General features: G+C 45.5%; 1 protein-coding gene across 6 annotated transcripts in view; it reads right to left on the bottom strand.

Moving 5' to 3' along the window:
- Positions 1-3,421: 3,421 nt before the first annotated feature.
- Positions 3,422-22,505, bottom strand: part of DAAM2 (dishevelled associated activator of morphogenesis 2) — a 209,868-nt gene continuing 190,784 nt past the window's right edge. For all 6 annotated transcript variants that reach the window (XM_054819166.1, XM_054819170.1, XM_054819169.1 and 3 more), the window contains 3 exons: positions 19,929-20,060; positions 11,583-11,753; positions 3,422-9,596 (listed from right to left, as the gene is read on the bottom strand). In XM_054819166.1, the coding sequence (XP_054675141.1) occupies positions 9,381-9,596; positions 11,583-11,753; positions 19,929-20,060 (519 nt within the window). In that variant the 3' untranslated portion in view covers positions 3,422-9,380. The remainder of the gene's footprint in view (positions 9,597-11,582; positions 11,754-19,928; positions 20,061-22,505) is intronic.

The following is a 22,505-nucleotide window of genomic DNA, read 5'->3' as shown; positions in this document are numbered from 1 at the left end:
AAGGTGGGCAATGAACACTTCCTGGGTTCCCACATTAATTTAATCACAGCATTTCAGACCCATCTGGACCCCCAGGGTTCAATTCTGTCATGGTAGGAAAGATGCAGCACCTCTCCCAAGGCAAGCCTCCAGCTCTCTGCAAACCCTCTAGCTCACACAAAGATTCTCCAAGATCAAGTGGGAAGAAATGTTGGCTTGGAAGGAGAAAGACAGCAGCACAATTAATTGCTCATTTTAAATTCCAACATTTAAAAAGGAAGAAAAAAGAAAAGAGAAGGGAGTCTACAGATACGAGTGGCTACCTGACATGGTATCTCCAAGAAGAGACTGGTCTGTTGCACATACAAACGAGGGTATATGCCATCAAATGATTCCTATTTACCCAAGCATCTTTGGTAAAGAGACTTAACGGCAGCCCTGGTCAAGAGAGCTGGCAACAGCTCATGTGAAGAAGGGACTGCAGAGGCTGGGGATGGGACCAGACATTAAGGTGCTCCGTTCCCCCAAGCAGGCCGGGTGCTAGGGGATGTCTGGCCCCCCTATCCTTGCCCCAGGTGACGACATGCAGTGGGAAACCCCAGGAACCTTCCCATCCCACAACTGGTTTCCTTAGCCTGTGCACTGGGAGCTGCCTGCAGCTCCCACTCCCACCTGCAGCCCAGAGGTCCCCATCTCAGTCCCAGCCAGCAGCCAGCCCAGCAGCAGAGGCAGTAAATGAGCTGGAACTCCTCAATACTTTCATGACATTTTTCATGCTTTGATGATGGCTAGAAAGTTTTGGGTTTTTTTTTTCAGCCAGACTCCTTCTCATTAATTAAGCATAGGAAGGAAAAGAGGACCTCAGCTTTGGAAGAAGGCAAATAACTTGTCCCTAAAATGCGAAAGTTAACCCTTTAGAAGAATGTTAGTTGCATTTCCTTTCAAAGACACCTTTTTTTTTTTTAATTTTCTTTTTAAAACAGCAGAAACATACCTTTTCAGGAAACAAGATTAAAACCAGGTACCCCAAACTGACACCACAGTTTATTTCTCCTCTGCTTCATTCCCTCTCCAAGGCACACGTGAGCAAAGCACTTTGCTTTCTTAATGCATCTTTACATCACCATCTTACATGAAAATTCAATCTGCCAGGCTGGTGCTCATACAGAACAGCAGCCCTCCAAAAATGGATAAAAAGCAACATTTTAGCAGAGTTACATGGCTCCACAAGCAGCATCAACCTCATTTTCCCTAAGCAATCTGTGCTGAGCCAGGGCTAGAGGGTTGGAGAGGGGGTTAGAGAGAGGACTGGAAGGGAGGGGAAAAAAAGAAAAAAAAGGAAAAGAGGACCCTGCCTCCTGATGAGAGGCTGACCAAAGTAGAGATAAACAGCAACTGTGTCTCAGAGAAAACAGCAAGAAGTCCATTAGCTACAGAAACATGAAACAAACAAGATCTAGCACAACAATATAGAAAACCAAAGTTTTGGGCTTTGGAAGAAAAAAAAAAAAAAAGTCTTTAATTATTTTGTTTCCTGGCAGTAGAAATCTGTTCCCAAAGGGCCAAGCAGATTTCTCCCAGAAAGCTCCATGTCTGCTATGGTGGAGATAAAAGTCATCTTTGTTTAAACAGAAGCCAAAGGTTAAAGAAAGGGAAAACCAACGAATAACAACGGATCCTTCGCCCTTCCCAGCAAGAGCGAGGAGCTCCCCATACCCTCCTCCTCACTCAAAGTCATCCAGGGAAGCTAAATCCTGACACCAGCTTTGCTCAGAAAAAGCCGTGAGGCACTTACCTTGCTTTTGTGCAGCGATGACACGGACAGGGAGGTCCATGACCACAAGGAAGACATCAGACAGGAAGACGGAAGGAGGCTTCTGTGCTGGACACATCTTGCAGGGCAGAACACCAGCTCCTTGCTATGTGCTCCAACCCCAGTCAAAACATTAAAGAAAGAAAAATCTTCTTGTTAGAATTCAGGCAGGATACCTCTCTGGTTGTTCAAAGCAAACAGAATTCAAATACTGCTGGGTTTCACCTCTAACAAGAGGAAAGGCAATAGTTTGGCCTCCTCTACTAAAACCCACCTGCTAGAGAAGATGGGGAGATACCTGCATTTTCATCCTGCCTCTGCCACATGTGTGCTGCACAGATTTCAGAAACATCCCTTTGCCTCTTACCCTTGCATCTGTAAAACAAGAACCTCATAGCCAGAGTTTTAGCCAAGTCTGAACCAAACAGATCAAAACAGAGAAACCGAGAGCCCTTTTAACAAAAATAAACCAAGAGCCTTCCCACACAGCACTCAGACTCCCATCTGCTGGTCCTAAGCCTGTGCAAGCAATTATCCCCTGATTGCTTTTGCTCATTGCCATAGCCCTTCCCACCTGAGAGCCAGAACCAACAGCTGGAGCTGTGTTTGGGGTCCCTGGGAGCCCACATACTGCAGGAGTGTGCAGGACAGCCAGCAAGGCTCCCACTCAAAGCTAGGCATGAGCTTCTCAGGAGCTCATGGTAAAAACATTGTCCTTTGATGGGCTGAAGAGAAACATGAAAAGTTGTGGCTTGAGGGTGAATTTTGACAGCAGGCTATTCCCATTAACAGACACAGGCAGATCCATGTGTAAGCAAAACAGCTGCACACATTGCATCCAAGATGAAAACAAGGTTCTGCCCCTGAGCTCCAAGGAATTCCTTGGCACATCCCTTGATTCACCCACAAATTAGCCCTGGCCTGTGTGTGCCTCCTGCGTACCCTGCTGTTCTGTGTCTAACTTCTCTCCCCTCTCACATCCCTGAAGGCTTCACTCCTGATGTTGGCTTTCCTGGTTTCTTTTCAGCTGACCTTACTTAACTCCTTCCTTTGAAGCAATCTTCTCCTGCCCCCTTCTCCTTTGAGTCACGTTCTTGCTGTCAGGATGTTGCTCAGTTAAGTAAGGGAGCTTATGGCCAACACTGCAGCCCTTTCCTCTCTTGGACTAGTTATGTCCATATGTGGATTATAAACTTTTAGATTTTTAGACAGGACTGTCATCCTGTTTTTTTCTCTTTTCTCTTCACAACCCCCCGCCTTTTTTTTTTTTCCTAAGTGAACTCCTGTGTTTGCTATGTTGTCCTGAAGGAGCAATGAGAGTGCTTTATTCTAAGAGGACCCTTGGATATGGGAACCTGGTGGTTCCATGGTTAGCTCTTTGCTGTTGCAACACGTGAGGAGGATGTGCTTGTGTTCCACCATGTTGCTTGTTCCACCAGACCAGCCCCTGAGGTTTCTCACCAGCTCTGCAGTGACGATGTCACCTAAAGAGGAACATTCTCTTGACCAAAGAGAAAGACCCAGAGCTTAGCAAAAAACTGCACCCAGACTCCCACTCACCTTTAAGACTTTCCAGCAAAACATAGAGAAAATGCAACTGCAAGGAAATGTACTGAGACGCAGTGGGGGCAATATATCTTTAATTTTTTTTGCTTTTGTTTTTTAGTATTACAGTATATTCTTATAAAAAGATACAGATAAAAAGGACACTACAGGATTTGTACATTTAATTCACTTATAGTCTTAAACTGACTAAGAAATGAGGATACACCAAGGCATTACAGCAGCACACAACCTCCCACTTCAGTAAGCAGCACTGTACTTTCTAGCTTGGTGGGCAGGGGCACCTCCCAAAGTGACCTGCGAGTTTCAGGCTGAGCAGGCTTGCAGGAGGGGAGAATGGCCGAAGATGGGGACAGTTTGGAGGGGAGGTGTTGAGCACGGAGTGGCTCAGGTACCTGACATCCCCTCACAATTCTCCTAAAAATGGCAAAGGTTGTTAAAGAGCCTGTTTAAGGGCAAGTGTGAAGGGGGACAAATGGCTTATCACAGGGGCTTGTCACTTGGGTGAGAGCTCCTAGTGGTCAACAGCTGAAAGGACTAAGACCTTCATAAGCTCTGTGGAAAATCTTGTAAACAGCCAAAACTACCTAAAGGGGAGTTTTGATCCAGATCCTGCTTTCAGTTATGCTGGTGTAAACCCAGAGAAACTTGTACTGGTCACACTGGATCTAATGTACATTATCACCACTAACAGAAGACTCTGGTTTGGAAGATCTCTTAAGCATCCAGACTCTCTCATGAAACAAAGTGCCAGAACACCATGCTAGACTAATGGCATCCTTCTCAGCAGGCACAGTGAGCAAAATCTGGCCAACTTCAGGGGATTCTGGTTATCAAAACTACTACTTAAAAGTAGCAGATGGCTTTTATATATATATACGCACACATATATAAATTCTGTATTTTCAGTTGGCCAAATTGTATTACCCTCTTCAGCCTTTGATAACAGAAGCTAAGGTGGCCAGTGAAGGCTATTTTTTTTGGATGGTAGGCAACCAGAGATCTCCTATGTCGAGTACAGAAGCCAAGGCCAAACACCTGGTGATTGCTAGAGACTCCATGGGTAGAAAACCAAACAGTAGAAAGATTTTGTTTACACTGGATAATCTGGGGAGGTGGGATGAAGGAGGAGAGAGGGGAGAATTAGAGGAAATCCTTCTTCCTTGGCCTTGGAGACAGGAAAGAATATTAGGTCTAAGAAGGAGAACTGTCCCAGTTTGTCCCACCAGCATGTTAACTCTGGTGAGAAGTTACAAGGCTTGAACTGCTTTTGCCCATCTATCCAAGCTTCTCTGGCATTATGGCCAGAATTTGTGCGGAAGGGTGAAGTCTGAGCAAGCGACTGTGCAGCTCTACTCTTCTCAATCTTCCCACTGTGATTCATGATGAGAAATAAACAGGTTTTATAGAAAGTGTTCTAAAAAACCAACCTGCATCGGTTTACCACATGCTTTAAAATGCATGCTTTCCCAGGACCAGTGTGATTATGACAGAAGCAAAAGGAAAGTTTTTTCTTCCCTCCCTTCCCACACCAAGACTGCTCACACGCATCCCCTCGCCTAGCTCAGCTTGCTGCACAATAGCCAAGCCAGCTGTCTAGCCGGTGTAATGCCCTGGCACGGTCTCAATAGTCTTTGCTGTAATGCAGTGTATACATACAAACATAGCAAACTAAAATAAGGCAAAATAAATAGAGGTGTCAGATTTACAGGTTCCCCTTAGAGATTCCTAAAATATTTTTTTTAAATCATTTAACCCCCAAACAAACAAACAAAAAAACCCCAAAACAACCAACCCAGAAACAAAACTGCATATATCATGTACATCATCAACTGTACAACTGATCTCCTTTCCCCTCACAGAAACTCCTGACACAAACTTCTCCCATGTAACCCAGCTCAGAGTGTGAGCTTTCCTAAAGAAGCGGAAAGATTCAGCTGGTGGGGCTGACCAGAAACACCTGCCCCACAGTCTCCCTCCAGGGCCCCTCGCGATTCCTTTCCCTTCCTCGGACATTGTGAACACGTTACAGAAATGCTTCTCAAGGATGCCCAGGTTGCCTCCCTAGTGGGGAGTCTCTCATCCCTGAACTACTTCTGCTCTCGCAGGGAACCAGTGCCTGGATGATAGCTGTGCTGCAGGGCATGGAAGGGCCTTGCTGCCCTGAAGTCACTTTACCTTGTAGCATTTCCAGAGACTTAATGACTGACTGAGAAGAGCAATCCAGACCAAAGGGAATGGGAGAGGGAGGGAGTTCTTCAGTCTTTTCTGGGGTCATCCTAACGCAACCTGCTTAAGAACAATGCAGAGACACAGAGGTGAGTGAGCACTAGACCTCTAGGGACAAAGTCTGGAGACTTATAAAGTACCTCCTCTTCTAGGTGTGAAGAACTTCATCACAAAGTTAGCAATGACTGCATTTCTGCAGGAAGCAGAACAAGCCCTTGATTATACCCTTCTTTCTCACATCTCTTCCTCCTTCTCTTATTTCCAAAGACAGAGTGATTTCACTTAAAATGCTGGTGCTAGGCACAGGTGCAAGGCCAACAGCAGACCCTAGCTCTTCTCCAGCTCTCAGTGCGATAAAGAGGTTATGCCTCAATGTTATACCTCACGACTGCTTGCTGTACCTGCTCAGGCTCTGCTAGCAATAGACAAGGAATAAGATTTTCCTTTCTCCTTCAGCCCTCAGCAACTCTACCACAACTGTTGATGAAGAACAGAACGTAGATGCACCCATAGTACCTAAGAGATGAGGATAAACTTGGCTTCAGCAAGAATCTGATGCCAGGCCCTACAGCAGAGCCAACTTTTTTCCTTATCTTCCATGTGGCTAGCCACATCTCATACAGTAGACCTATTGGGCCTCTCTGCTTGTCACCACTTGTATGAAATCACTGCTTGTCTCAGTGTGCAACTGAGCTTTTCCAAAACCCTCTTTATGAACATGCACCATGAAGTCAAGAGCCTGGGAGGACTCTCCAGCATGCTGAATGAAGCCTTCAGCCACCATCACAGATTCAAAACAAGTTTGGGGCACTGGAGTGCTGCGAACGTCGAGCTGCAGTGAACCAGGGGCACAACTCTAAGCTGTCTGTCAGTCCCAGTAAGCATCCCACAGCGGATTTATAGGAGTTGTGCAATCTCTCATTATTTGTGTACGCGTCAAGGATGTCACAAAACTACAGCAGCTTTCTTTGACTGTGTCCGTGTGGCCAGAGCGCCGCGTACCATCATATAGGATCTCTTTAAATGAGGGTTGAACTGTATACACGAATGGACAGAGGGTTTATCCCTCTTTTTGCTTTTGCTACATTTGTGGCCTGGCAAAGTGAATTCAGTTTCAAAAAGCACAACACAAACCTGGTTTGACTAATACTGGGGCGGGGGGATTGCTGTATTTATATTCAAGGGTTTTGCCCTGAGGTGTTTCTTCTCTGACAGCACTGCCGTGCTGACAGTCTGCCTTATCAAACAAGTACCTGGGGAGCAAGCAAGCAGCTGTAAATTGGACAGAGCCATGAGTCACATCATCTTGCACGAGGGCTGACCTTGGCACTACAACCTGAATTTCTGGGTAAGTCCTAAACCCAGGGAGAACAAAGAGGGGAAAAAAACCCTAAAATGTTCTAATCCCTAAAAGCATCTTCTTTGGAATTCAGGGATTATCCGCATCTATACTCAACTGTATACCAATTTGGCACATATTACCACCTCTCATATGGCTTACATGGCATAGGTTATATGGTATGCTTTAAAACAAGACAAACAAAAAGGGCTGGGATATAGCATGTCTACTTCAGGGAGCAGCAAGGAGCTTGTTAACATAATTTACAAGAGACATTTGTAAAAATCCATTTGGTAAATTAAAATAAAAATGCTTAAAAAAGTGAGAGTTTTTCTTAAACTTTCAAAAACCTTTATGAAATACAGTCTTTGTTCTACAAGGTGCTTGTGTCCACTGCAACGGGCATTGCTGTTAATAGCTAATCCCAGAAGGGGAGTGGGATAGTAAGGGAGGAGAAGGCACCCAGCTCTTGTAAGATACCAGCTCTTTACGATGAGTATTATACAGAGGCGCGGTAGTCTGGAATGTTGTGAATAGGGAAATACTGGGGTGGGAGTCTCAAAATTCAGTAAACAATGAAACATTAGAGTTTAACAATTCTGACTGTTTTGCTTCTTTCCATAGTTTACATAATTATTTTACTCTCAAAATGTTCAAAAAACCACCACAGTTTGCTTTTCCAATATTGGTAGTGTGTAATACTGATCAGGCAGCGTGCATGGCAGAGGAAGGTCTGTTCTGCAGACTCGGTGCAGAGCCTGAGGTTAAGTGACATTCAGAGAAAAATCAAACTAAATGCTTAAAGTGACAAATAAGAGTGTTTTTCACTTCCCTGGGATTCTTTTTTTGTGCTGTTGACTATTGATGCATACTTTGTAGATGGTTGAGTCCCCTCTTCTCAAATGTTCTCTTTTCTTCCTGTCTAGGAGGAAGAATCCATCACCATTTCTTTCTTTTCCTCTTTTCCTTCTCCAGGGAAGATGATAAAAAAGGAAGACAAGTTAAAAAAAAAAAAAAGTCCATGACAGCCCACACAATCCAATCCTTTTCCTAGAGCCATGAAGACACACAAAATTCAGAATTCAGGCCTCTTCTTGGGGTTCTTTGCTTTTCCACTGTGTGCTTCATACATGTAGTTTAAATACAATTTATTTTTTTCTTGTGAATTAACCCATCTCCAAAGCCTGCTCAGCTGCCACAATTCTGTGTCCTCCTGGAAAAATTCTCAGTTTTCATCATGGGACCCTCCAACGGTTCATCCCAAGTGATCCCTTCAAAATGAAAAAGGCTGTGGACTCCAAGGCTCTTCTTCAACACCTTTCATATCTTACTGAGTTATGTGATTCCCCTAGGTAGGAGTGGGGTGTATGCAGTGAAGATCAGCCTGTTAGACAGAAAGACTAGTTCATGCCAACAGCAATCACAGCTAGCATCAAGTGGAAAAGAAATCTCATTTCTTGCAGCCAGTGACCCCATTTACTTTTTGCTATTTGTGACCTGTGGATGATAGTAGGGAGCTCCTGATTTCCATTGGGCTGCACTAAGAAATCTTGCACAAACAGGTAAGAAGTGTTCCGCTGTTTCCCTCCCACCCTGCAGCAATGACAACAGGCTCCACAGTCCTCTATTTGTAATCCAAACCTGGCAGTGGCTTAGTTTTCTAAAGAAAAGCCAGAGCTTCTTTCCTAGAAGATGCATTTCATAGCTTCGAGGCTCAACCATCAACAAATTCCAGAAAACTGCTTCTAGAAAAGCAGAATCCAAAAGACTTTTGCACAGTATTTGATGTTGATCCTGATTCTTGAATTTCAATTTGTTCCAGAACCTGATGCTTCCGTCTGAGCATCACTTGCTTTGGACAGTGTAGGCCACACGAAAATACTATACAGAACATGAGATCAAATGCATTTTTCAGGTGCTAACCAATGGCTTATAAAATCCAATTCTGGAAGGGAATTGGAAATCTCGAGAATGACATCTGGACAAGCCCCTGAAGGCCAGTCTAGACCTTGAAGAAGCGACAGGTGTTAACAGAGTTGCTCTGAAATGAGTCTTGCTTATTATCAGCAAGATGGAGATCGTGACTAGTTTTTACTTTGGCACACAGAAAATCTTCTTTCTCCAGCTGTGAGGCAGTCTGCAAGGCCCAAGTACTTTCTGTCATCACCATGAGGCCTTTGATGACACAATAAACTCCCAGAAGCAAATCTGTCAGCTCTGCATGGCCCAGTCACAGGCCCTGCCGGCTCCACAGAGGCACTTTTACAATGGTTCAAATTAGGAGCGCAGAAGAGGGATGAGAGGAAAGCTGATCATGGAAAGGTAATGTCTCTAGCCACAGACCAAAGAAATCCTTTGGGGCAGCTGTCAGCCAGGCACCATCGCACACATTCATCTTCCTTGTTTTGCACTTTTTCATCACCTTCTTTTGGTTGATTATTTTTCTTCCTCTTGTAATTAATAATTTAGCTTTGTCACCACCCGCTCCCGGCTTGTCTCTAAGCCCTGGTTCCCCGAACGCTTGCGGTTACGCTTGAGCTTGGATAAGTCTTTGTCAAAGACTTCACCCGACCTTAATGCTGACACCAGGTCATCAAACTCCCCGCTCTCTTCAGAGATGCTCCCAGCTTTTGCTTTCTTTTGTCGCCTCTCTTTTTCCCTCTGCTCTTTTAGCTGTGGAGAAAGACACAGAGCTTTAGGATTAGCTGACCGAGATGCCACATCACTAGGTACACTGCCAAGAAGCAGCTAAGCTGCATCAGTACAGTTTACAAAAAAAAAGAGATTGGGAGCTTATCTGAAAGGCCATCACCTCTGTCAAGAGCAACAGGCGACCATGCTGGGCTTCCCTTCTTCTGCACAGGCAAGCAGAGAGCAGGAGAGATGAGGAATGAGGAGGATCGTATGTTTGCCTCACAAAGCACCACCAGCCTGGAGCAAAGAGGACACGTGGGATCTGTCTATGCTGCTGCTGTTTTGCACTAATTTTACAGCAGGATAATGCCAGTAAAGTAGTTGTACCAAATGACAGTCTACGAGTGATGCTGGCATAGGTAATTACCCAGCTTCTGGGACCGGGCTTGCAGTGACCTTAGTGTGGCAGCACCTACTATACTGACAGTACCTAACCCACTGAGTTTAAAGTTAGTTTGGATGTGTCTGTACAAACCACAGTCACTACTACGGCCACAAACAGCTTTGCACTTGGGGCATAGCTAGCTAAATTGACAGGCAGAAAGGCTGCAGTCCTACAGGAGGAAAAGAAGAAAGGAAAAACCCCAGAAAGCCACAAGCTAAAAATACTGGAGAATGAAAATTGTGTGAGATATCAAAACATCAACAGAAACTCTATCCGCCAAACAGCTCATGTTTGGATGGAGGCAGCATGTTGCAGTGATGGGAAGAGGAAGGCACGTTGCCTTGACGCTGGAAGGAGAAACTGGTTATAAACACAAAGAGCAATGAAACAGAACTGCTGATTTTACAAATTATTGGATAGGTCCACTGTTAATGTGATGCCCTCGGTCTCCCTAGGGTAGCTGCAGGGAGCTCAGTTACCGCTCCCCACTGCTCAGCTCCAAGATTAGTGGAAATGGCAGGGCACGGATGGGGCTGTCTGGAAGCAGGTCTGCTCACTCTGAACGCTAGCCCCATGTTGCAGGAAGACTTTCCATAAGCAAACCGCAACCTCTCTCATGGTGTATCAGGCCAACAAAACCATTCTAGTGCTTTAAGTGGGTTCCTGCACTTTCCAGGCTGGCTGAGAGGAAACTTGAGACTAAGTCCTGGCATTTTATCCCTGTGTCCAACAGGAAGGCTGCTGGCATCCTGGTGTTTTACCTCTCTCCTCTTCTGAAAGCCACAAAACCTGGTGCTTTTGGCACAGCCGATATTTAAAGCAGCAACTCCCCACAGCAAGGCCCGGGGCCATGGCAGCAGCCGGGGTTAAAGCGTTGGCAAGGAGGAAGGAGGCAGAGGACTGCTGAGCCGATCTCAGGCCTCAGGAAAGGCTGAGGTTAGAGGGGGAGGCTGGTTCACATGAACCCCTGGACACACACATGTCTGTCTCCCAGCAGCAAAATCAGCGATGCACAAAAGCTCTCTTGCCCATCAAGGCCAGACGTGGCCCCAGTAATCAAAGCATTAAGGCTGGCCAGAGGGAAATGCTGCCAGCGTGGGCTGCAGCAGGTGCCAGGGCATTCGTTGTGTCACCGTACTCTGTCAGGTGACAGGCACGCAGCAGATGATAACAGAGTCTGAGTGGAAGCTGACCAGCTGGTAGGACCGAGGGAGATCTGGCTCCCAGAGCTTTTACGCAGAGCCTGCAGCCCAAAAGCAGGATAGTCTGGCACTGGGCAGGGGCAGCACCATCCTGCAAAGTGCCAGGGCAGAACAGGCAGGGCTAGATTTGGTACCTGAATCCAAAAGAAAGTAATTTAGGAGCCAAACAGTATGCCCTTGAGAGCTGACAGGACAGCCAGCAGGAAAAAATGTCATAATTTGTGAAGAGAATGGTGTGAAAGAGAGGTGGCAGGGAGAAGGACATAAAACAGTTACAGTGACAGGACATGAGCATTGGAATTGGCTCTCTCAACCTTTCTTCTCTTGAGACATGAAAAGGCGATGGAAGAAAACACCTTCCTGTGCCCAGGTCCTCACCATGGCCTCCATGCGTGCCCTGCGCTCTTCTTCTTCCTTTTTCTTCCTCATATTCTCCAGATCTTGCTTGGCCTCTGCAAATGACTGTAAGAAAGTGTCGAAGATGCCAAAAAACTCATCTGGCTGCATCTTGCCCTCGCTCTCTCCAAAATGCTTCAGTGCCTTGGCATACTGTTAAGGGGGCAGAAAACACAAGATCAATAATTAGGCAGGCAGTTTAGTGAAGATAACGAGGAAAGCTTATGAGTAACCACACATGTAATTCAATACTGTCTGAGCATTCATGCGGCAGGAGCAGAAACTACCCCCCAGCAACAGAAGTGCCTCTCCTTAAGGCAGGTGCCTCTGCCCTGAAGAATCTGCTCTCCTGGACATCCTTTGGACAACACGGGGCAACGGTGCTGGAGAGCACTAGCTGTCCGCTTACACAAAAAAGAACATGTTCAGTGCCTGAGGGTGTCGGAGTAATTTCAGAGGATGACCGTCTGGCCAAGTCTCAGCTGCAGATGTGGGACAGCAGGGGCATGGAAGACAGTGAGCTAGCTGGGGAGACAAGTAGTTTTAGCCCATCCTTTCCCCTTCCACCTTCCCCTCAAATCCACCTTTAAAACGGCTGGAGTTAGAGGGGTTTTTTTGCAATAACGTTACAGTCTGTCCTCTCAGGAGCCTTTTGCCATGTCATCCATCACTCCGGAGCCCTCTGGGTCAGGGTGTTGCCTGGGAGAGAAGCGACTGTGGACAGACATGGTATGAGAGAGGGGTAAGGAAAGCAGCCAGGGCTCCCGGGCAGACTTAAAAGAGAGTGAATACATCACAAGTGGCTTTTATTTTAAAAGGCAAATGTTGAGGCTGCAGGACACATGTGGAGGCAGCCAACTGGCAGGACTTCAGTCACAGGGCAGTCCTGATCGGGATATGGTAAATTCACAGCAACCCCGGCTCTTAGACATCAGTCCTGCAGTAGTTGTTCTCTCTTCTTGCTCTTCACACTCACAAACATGCCTCTGTACTCACCAAAATGCACTCAAATGCATGCAAATCCAGTCTGTCAACAGCATGTATGCACGTGTCCACTAAGTCCTATATAAGTGTACATATCCAAAAGCTGTATCATCGTCCAACCACCTTCACTCACACACCTCTGTATCGCAACAGGCAGCACCAGCCTGACAGCACCAGTGCCCCGATGCACAGCTCCCCTAGCATTCCCTGCTTGTGCTTCAACACACCACTGCTGAGCAGCGGGGCATCCTTACAGACCTTAACGTTTACCAAACCAAACGCAGACTCTCCAGGCTGTGGACTGCCTTCAAACTCTCTTGTGCATGTATTCAGCTCATACTAATACATATGCACAACTTCCCTTTCCTTAGGTGGGTGCTCTTGCAGAATGGAAAAGACAGTGAGAACAGTTAAGGCTCCGATCCCAAGGGCAAAATGAGTTTGGAAGGAGGCCTTATAAACCCCTCTGGCCCTGTACCAGGTAAAGCATAAACAATGTCTCCCAGTCAACTGCAGGGGGAAGAAATCTCCAAGGAAAGCAGCTTCCTTCTGGCATAGCCTGAGAGATTCGGCATCTCCCCTCCTCTGCTTTCTCTGCCAGGCCCACAAAGCAGTTTGAAGCAATAGCTTCTTTTTTCTTTAAAAAGGCTGAATTCTCAGCCAGAAACAAACAAAGAAATCCAAAGTATCTGGGGAAAAAAAAAAGTGTTGGAAGAAATGCAAGTTGCTTTGAGCTACCAAACATGGCAGGAGTTGAAGAAAGCACTACAGCAGCAAGTCATGGAGGGACTTTGGAGTATGGAAACAGCAACAAATTACTTCTCTGCTTTAACTTCTTTCCTCTGAAACCTCTGATGGCAGACACACACTAGCACGCACGCCTACTCCCTCTCCCTACCCCTCTCTGTATATATGTATTTTCTCTGTATATAATGTACACATAGCCTGCTTGAATATTAGGAAAGCACAGCAGTCTCACAGTAATCCACAGGCTGTCAATACCGCAGAGGGAGATAAAGCATCTCCATGTGCTATATTTTCTTGGCTTGCCAGCGTGCCAGTCAGCCAGGGGAGCGGGAGTGCCAGAAAAAGACTTCGGCACAGGCATTGCTGCTTGAATGCACAGAGCACCTGAAGCTCGCTGCTCACAGGAGATGTGCTACATGGCATCTCTTCCCACTTAACTTGTGGTTAACTCCTGTGAAAATTGAAAATAAGGCACAAATTAAGAGCAGCGACTGGAGCTGCCAGCTAGAAGGAAGGCTTGTCCACCTCCTGTGAAGCCTGAAGTCCAGGGGCAGCCCAGCAGAGATGGCTGTTGTACCTAGCGATGCACCGCCTCCGTCCCGTGTTCCTCCTGTGTGCAGCAAAGGTGAGGAGGGGGCGCACGGGAACTGAGCTGGCTGGAGCCCATGAATGCCCATCGGGGTTTGCTAATCTCTTAGGGAGGCAGAGGTTGAAAAGGAGGGGGTCCTTGCCTGGGGCTCTTGGATCCTACGTACATGCAAGTCTCCATTAGAGGGTGGTGTTGTCTGCAAATGTTCTGCACATGGCCTGTCACCCAACTGCCAGCACCAGCTAGTTCTTGTCACGCTAACAGAGGGGCTTTTGCCACTGCCTCCCCACTGCCACTCAGAGAAGGAACAGTGTTGCTGTGCTGGAAAGACCCAGCAGCCTGGGAGCCTTCCAGAGACACTCAGAGTAAAAGGTGTTGTGGTCTCTAAGCAGCAGCGAGGAGGACAAATCCTGAGAACAGCCCGTCTTTGGTGCCCTGTAACATGGCTTAGCAGGTCACAATCACTTACTGTAAAGCAATGAAAGATGAAAAGCAAAAATCTGTGAGCTAGATATACCAAAATAACTACAAAAGAGAAATCTGCAGTTCACCAAAGTAAACATTTTCCTTCTTTCTCTACCCCCTTTGGAAAAAAGCTGACTGAGCAGAGGAAGGCAAGTCAGGAGATCCAGCCTCTGCTGCCAATTCTGCCCATCATGTGGCTTGGGAACTCAGGCTCCCTCTCTGAGCCTTCCTTTCTCCAATCGTTACAGAACACAAACTGTTGCCCCACTAATCTGATCTAGGAAACGGCAAAAAATCAGTTGTTGACATCTGTAGGGCACTACATCAATTCAATGCACTATTGTAAAAAGAGCCACGCTGTCTTTTCACTGTTTAAAGTGCAGTAGACCCCTCTGTTTTTATTACTTCTTCTATTTCCCTGTAGCTCTGGTTCTGCAATCACGTGTGCTTTTTCAAAGCACCGGTGCTGGATGGGGGGCAGTGAGCTGCTGGAAGCAGCCTCCCCAACCCTGGAACGGAGCCCAGGCTCCTACCTGTGCACAGGGGCTAAACCCACACTGCCTGCCTCGCTCAGGGCGTAAGAGGCAGCGCGGCACAGACCAAGGAGCTCTGGACCCCAGCCCTCTCTTCTGCTCCCTGCCCCAGGATCCGTGTCACCCTGTACAAAGCACTTGACTGCTCCACGGGCAGTTTCCCTGTCAAACAGTACCTGCTGTCGTGCACAATTGGGAAATCTGTAGCTAAGTCCTCATGCACGCAAAACGCTTCCCAGAATTTTGTGATGTGCTGTAATATCGCGGAACAAGGGCTGAAACGAGCTTATTCCTGAAGTCATTTGGGGACAGATGACATGGGCAAAAGCAAGATGGAAAACTGTCTTTCAGCAGGTTTTCCACTGTAATACAGGATGGTATCTCTTTTTTTCATGAAAAATTTCATTTCCACACCATAGGGGCCCCCAGGCTCCATGATATAACAGGTCCACAAGCTCAGTGCCAGCTCCGCTTCCTCTGCCAAACTTTCCACTGAATTCATCCTCTTGCCAAAGCAAATCGTTTAGACAGTTGTTTATTTTAAAAAGCCATTTTAGCAAGGAGAGGGAAAGCGGGACAGCAGCGCACACACTCTCTGCTGTGCTTGCCAATGAAATGTTAAACAGTGGCAGAAGAGCTCTGGAAATGGCAAGAATGGGGCTCTATGAGGAAGAGGAAAAACAGCCATGATAAAAATTTCCTGCTGTCCATGCTGTCTCCTATTGCAGGAGAAGCAAATGCAGAAATGAATTATACCATGTAGCCATGCAACGTGAACTGTCTTCCCCAGACCAGTAATCTTGAGTTTGCTGTTGTGAAGACTCCAATTCTGTACCAAGGCAGTTCAGATGAATGTCTGTTCTCTTTAGAAGGCAGATTCAGATCAGTTAATGGAAAGAGCCCGGACAGTTTCAGGCAGGGTTGAGCCCAGCTCTCCTTGTGCCTGAACACTCTTATAGGATTATCCCAGGAGTTTAAAAGTGACTGTGGCAGCCCCAAAATCGAGAAACAGGTGCTATAAATATGTCTGATATGTTAGATGGCAACCTGCCCTGAAGCATCTGCAGTTCTAAGTGTACAACGGCTACATAATTTATTTACCAGATGGCTGTTTCTGACAGCAGGCTGTCGTGCCTGCCCGTGCCCTTTGTAGCACACCTCGTCTTGACTTCCTCAGTCTCCATCCTGATCCCTTCGTTATTCATTAGCCCCAGTGGCTGACAGAAAATACCGGTCCCCCAAAATGAATCGCTGAAGTGCACAGCCTGTAACTGCCACTTGCACCACAGTATTTCTGTGTGCTTCATAGCATTCTGCCATTAATGACTATTTTCTTAAACGGATTTTGGCTTTCACTGCCTTGCTGTTCTTCAGAACAGTTACTGTATGTACTAAGCTTATTAAACGCGTGTGCAGAGTCTGAACTCTGGTCTCCATGATGATAAACACGCTGCTTGAGAGGAGCTGTCATGAGAAGGGCTGGGGATGGACACTTTTCCTACCCTCCTCATCAGCCTTGCCCAGGCAGTGGCGTCCACCGTGCCTCTATAGAGAGGACTAAGTTTGATATTCATCATAGGAATGGCAATACCTGACTAAGCAGACTTTGTTCTTCTAGGAAGATCCCAAATGTTTTAAAAACAGGTTTGTTATAAACCAAGCCCAAAGTAGAACAGTTATGAAGCAGTCTAGCGATCTAAGTTCATACCTGTCAACAATTAAGTATGTTGTAAAGCTTCACATAGGGCAAATGTCATATTTTTCAAGTAGGAAAAAAAAATTCATATCATGAGAGGTCACTGTTCCTCTGCCTGGGCATTTTCATTGCTTCCCCACAGGAAACACAGGGAAAAATTTTCACAAACAGAATTCAAATCCATTCTGTTTTTTCTGATGTAAAAAAGTCAATTTTTCATCTGTTCAAACACGTAAAAACTGGTAAAGGATTCCAGGGCAAAATTTCACGTTCTCCTGCCCCCACCTTCCAGTTTATGGGAAATGGCAGAAAACATTACCCCTTGATCTAATCTATATATTCCCTTATAAAGCGGTATTGAAAGTGAGAAAAACACAAAAAGAACAAGAACCAGCTGTGCTAGGGAGCCTGTTTAAAGAGTCGGTCTAAGTTTTCAATCAGTTCTTAACCAAGCCATCTGTTTACTGCATGAAGATAAGTACAGTTACAAGGCTTGCTCTGCAAACATGAATGCCTGCATCTGACAACCTGGCCCTTTAAATTTAAAATATCACTTCCTCCCCACGGCCGCTAACTGTAAATGGTCCTGTTTAAGTAAAAAGGCCAAAAAAAGTACTGCATGGGATTGTGAAAAATATCCTCTACAGAGAAGGTCAGCACCACACCTTGGTAATGGATTGTTTCCATAACTTAAAGGAATAATGAAATGACTTTTGCTAATACTAAAGTCATTTAAAAAAAAAAACCAAACCAAAAACCAACAACCTTCTCAGGTTTGAAAAGATAATTTGTATTGTTTTAAATCCCAGCTGAGGAAACATGGCTCTGATTAACTCATGGCAATCAATTAGCCACATCTATATTTAGATGGATATCCAACTCCAGCTGTTAAAACTAGGGCTTCATTATTATTAATAAATCTGTGAACCAGACCAATTCTTCCTAGGCTCATTAGGATATTTTTAAAAGTTCTCCCTCTCCCACTACCTTTTTTTTGCAATTTGCTTTGCTTTGAGAAATCAAAAAAGAACAGGATAATCAGATGTCTTGTTCCCCCTCTTCCTTTAATTGGCTAGTTATAGTAGGTTTCCATGGTAAGAAAAGAGCTTGTGATTCAACAAACACAGAGAGCCCATTGAGGTTGGAAGATGTTATAGACTTTGCAAAGCACATCTGGTTTGTTGAAAATTTCCAGCTTTCTTTTTCCTTTTTTTTTTCTTTTTCTTTCTTTTTTAAGAAAAGAGGAAAAGGAGGAAAAAGAGAGGGGAAAAATAATATGAGGCAAACATGAGAAATAGCTCAGCATTGGTAAGGACAGACAGTTCCCTTTCAGGAGCCCAAAAGCAGTTTTTTGCCAGTGGAAGAACCAAAGCCATAGGTTAAGCAGAAGTTGGAATGGCATGTGTTCAAACATAGTAAGGGTGTGTGAGGAGAAGGTAGAGAAACGTTTCCTAAGCATGTTATAGTCATTAAAATAAAACATCTCTTTATGTCGAGTGCTTTATGTTGGCTATGTCTAAAAAAGCATGCAACAACTTCCAGACATATTGGTCCGTCTGTAGGGAGATTCTCTAGTTATTTTTAAAGCAAAAGAACGGCATTTTTCCTGCAAGTGCCTGATCAAGAGAAGTTGCATTGCTGTGCTGGACAAGTACCACTTGCCGGTTTTTAACTCCTGACTGACCTTGCAAAGAATCTGCATTTGGCTTTTGTCCATCCTAGTGTGCCACAAGAAAGGACCACCACCATCTATAACGCCAAACCAAAAGCAGGTAGTCTAAGCCAAGGACAGAGTGAATTCACTTCCAGAAATGTGCACCTAACTATAATGAAGTTGAAAAATTTACCCAGTCATAAAACAGAAGCCTCCAAACCATAGAAAATTGAGCTTTTTTCAATAAATTTACTGGAGGCACGGAATGTAAAACATTGGGTTTGTGATTATAAAGCCAGTATGGTGTGAATGTTGTTATGTTGGAAGCGGTTTGAATCTTCTCAAACAACATGACAACAATGAAGAAGGCACGTTATTCTCCACAAAATTTCCTTACAACATTAACAAGTATTAAACTGCCCAGCTTTGCCTTCAGAGCACCGTCATAACTACTGCCCCACTGGCATCTGCCAGGGCAGCTAGCTTTAGCTGACAGCCAGTAGCTCCTGGTGTTTGCAGCTGCAAGTCAGTATTACCAACATTATCTCCACAGCAAGGAAATGCTTTTGAATTGCAGAATGACATTACTGCAGAGCAACTGGATGAGTGAGGAGTCTTACTGTTCAGATCCTCAGCCTGTATTTTGCCCATCCTTCAAAATCTGAGGCCTACCAATCCAATGGCACAGGTTTCATTAATAATGCAACACGTCCCTTAACTTTACAAGGACTGACACCAGCAGTGGAAACAATTCAATCCAAAAGAAATAACGCATTTGCTTCATAAAGCCAAGCACTTTTACCATGCCAGCCAACAAGGGCAGATTTGCCATTACATATCGTTTACTTTAGAACTTGCTCTTCTCTAAACATTTTCATATGCTTATGATCTTTTCATATAAATTCTTCCTCATTCAGCTGAGAGACAGAGGGATTAGTGCCAGACTCCAATCGTCAGCAAAGAGCAAGCACCTCCTTAGTTGTACAAATCTGGTAATGGAGATGCAGACAGTGAAGGGACAAAATGATCACAGCAGCACCCGAAGAGTAACATGCACATGGTGCTGGCTATGTAGGAAGGACCCAGGAATGTCAGACAAACCACGCATGTTTGGATTTCTATCCTTGCAATGAAATACAAGCAGTAACAGAGAAACATAAGAGGAAAAGATCAGGTATTCAGGGTTACCAAACTACCCAGAGCTGTGTTTTTAAAGGAAAGAATTGAAGCACAAATGTCCCCAGCTGAATGAGCAGAGTGGGATGAAGTCAGAAGCAGAAGGAAAAAGATATGAGGTCACTATCACTAATCACCAAATGACATTTTGAAGACACTGCTTAAAAGGCAGTGCCTTCAACACCATGGCATGGTGTGGTATCCTGGTACAGATGTTGCCATCGCAATCCTATGCCACACATGGATAATGTTAAGGAAGATTAGCAAGAAGTGGGCAAAATCATTGAACCTTCTTTTAATCCTAACATATATTCTAAATGGCTATAGACCAGATCAGGAAAAGGAAGAAACTTCAGCCTAAACTGCATTCAGTGTCTATTATAGTTTTCACTACAATCCCAGCATCCGAAATTGCTGCTTCCATTTTGATTCAGGCTTTTGACTGATCCAGTGAAACTCCAAACACTTCAGAAGGTATTCTTACCTTGTCTCTAGCCTCATTGAGAAGGTCTTCTAACTCTGAGAAGCTGAAACTGGCCACAGTGATGAAATCGCTCATGACGGGAACAAATCTATCCCCTGATTCCCGCATGCGTCTCTTCTGATAATCCAGTTCCTGAAAGAGAAAAAGTGAGTGATATAGATAGGCAAACATCAAAGATTCCTCGCTGACAAGGAAGGGAGCAGGGAAGCTCATCTATTTCACTCAGTGCAGAACATGCTCTGCTCCCACTCCTCACACATTCATCCAGAGCTGTAACTCAGAAACCACTTTCTCACTAAGTCAAGGGTTTTGCCTTTTCAGCATGAGAGGGAAGGTTAAGGTGGGATGAAGGAAGGTCTTAGTTACGGTCCCCTTGATCCTCAAACAACCACCACTCCCAAGAAAGCCATCAACATGTTGGATTTCTAAAGCAACTTTATAATTTAAGCATCAAATACATGAAATGCTGCATTTTTTTTTTCCTATGCAAAATGACAAATAATAGAGAACTCAGACTGTGTAGCAAGTAAATTTGGAATTTTTAATAGTGAGTTTCCCTCCATCTTCTCCTCCCGTGGTGATTCAGAAGGCTGTTTAGTTGGGGAAATGTGTACATGTGTGAATAATCTATATAGTTCCTAGCTCTAGATATCCCCTTTAGTTCTCTGAAAAGCATTAGGTTGGTAGCAAAAAGACATCAAAATTGGTTCTCCCACTGAAGAACAAGCAGAAAGATGTCAGGTGCAACATTTGCCAGTACCCTGCTAACAACTAAGCATTAGCTTGGATGTCATAAAAGTCACAGAGCTATAAACTAGGGCTGTCGCAATAAGATTTATTGGGAGGGAGGGTGGGGAAGATAGACATAAAACCATATGAAACTAAGCTCTCTTTGTCCGCTACCTACCTACAGAAAAAAAAAAAAATTGTAATTCTTTCTTTCTGGCTCAAGTTTCTTAGTTTTAAGCCAAGATTACCCGTGCTATCTCTTCCGTTACTCTATTCACCATGCTTGTGGCATGGAAAGAGCTACAGAGCTCCTCAAAATGGCTAGGTTAGAGTAAGACTGGCAGTCTCCCATGCCTGTGCTTGGCTTGTGTGCTGTTAACGGTCTCGTGGGGACAATGAAATCATGATCTGGGCCTCATCTTTATTCTCAGCTGAATAATCAGTGGTAATGATAAAGCCTTACTTTCTCTGTAGGGAAACCAGCATGAAACAGCAGGTCAAGTTACAATTTGACCCTCTGTTCCCTTTGGAAAAAAATATTTTTGTGCTGGCTGCAACTCCAGCTACAGGCATGTTTAGTGCTCTCTGTTACTGCTCATCAAAATACTGGTTCACAGAGCCAAAAGGGTAGGTTTGTAAGCATCAATGCTGAGAAACTCCTTGGGATTTGCTCCACAGTGCTGCTGAATGCAAAGAATGACTTTGGCTATCAACAATCTAAAATCAGATGTGATCTATCTTCTGATCTGATGCGAGTTGGAAAGAGACTGTAACCACTACAAGGAAAGATCACAAGGCAGAAAAGGGGCAGGAAAAGCAATGAGGAGGTGGCCGGAGAAAAGTCCACATTAAAGAAGTGCTACTTCCCCTGCTTTATATTACATCCTCTTCTCCATTGGTTTTCCTAACACATCACAAGGGATGGTCCCAAAAGCACTACTCAGTTACATCACTTTCCAGTGAATTGTCTCTATGTTACAGTCACTTTGAATTGGACCTTACAAGTACAGGAAATACCACTTCACATGCTTCTAAGAATTATACATATTTTTTCAGCCACTCTTTCCCATTCTAATTTTAGCTGAAAGTTGCTCTACTCCCTCTCCCCCCCCCCACCCCCCCAAGCAGGGGAGTATAACAGTTTGCATTGGGTTGCCGTGGCAAGGTTTTGGTAGCAGAGGGGCTACAGGGGTGGCTTCTGTGAGAAGATGCTAGAAGTTTCCCTTATGTCTGACAGAGCCAATGCCAGCCGGCTCCAAGGCAGACCCCACCGCTGGCCAAGGCCAAGCCCATCAGCCACAGTGGTAGCACCTCTGGGATAACACAGTTGGGGGGGGGGGGGCGGGGGGAAACCTGCACAACAGCAATTGCAGCTGGAGAGAGGAGCGAGAAGATGTGAGAGAAACATCTCTGCAGACACCAAGGTCAGTGCACAAGGAGGGGGAGGAGGTGCTCCAGGCGCCGGAGCAGAGATCCCCCTGCAGCCCATGGTGAAGGCCATGGTGAAGCAGGCTGTCCTCCTGCAGCCCATGGAGGAAGGATGAGGGGGTGTAGAGATTCCACCTGCAGCCCGTGGAGGACCCCACGCCGGAGCAGGTGGAGGCACCTGAAGGAGGCTGTGACCCTGTGGGAAGCCCACGCTGGAGCAAGCTCCTGGCAGGACCTGTGGCCCCATGGAGAGAGGAGCCCACGCTGGAGCAGGTTTGCTGGCAGGACTTGTGACCCCGTGGGGGACCCATGCTGGAGCAGTCTGCTCCTGAAGGTCTGCACCCTGTGGAAGGGACCCACGCTGGAGCAGTTTGTGAAGAACTGCAGCATGTGGGAAGGACTGACATTGAAGTTCATGGA

The sequence above is a fragment of the Grus americana genome, chromosome 3 (assembly GCF_028858705.1).
Source record: "Grus americana isolate bGruAme1 chromosome 3, bGruAme1.mat, whole genome shotgun sequence".
In the NCBI taxonomy this organism is placed as follows: domain Eukaryota; kingdom Metazoa; phylum Chordata; class Aves; order Gruiformes; family Gruidae; genus Grus; species Grus americana.
This window is presented reverse-complemented; position numbering and strand designations above follow the sequence as displayed.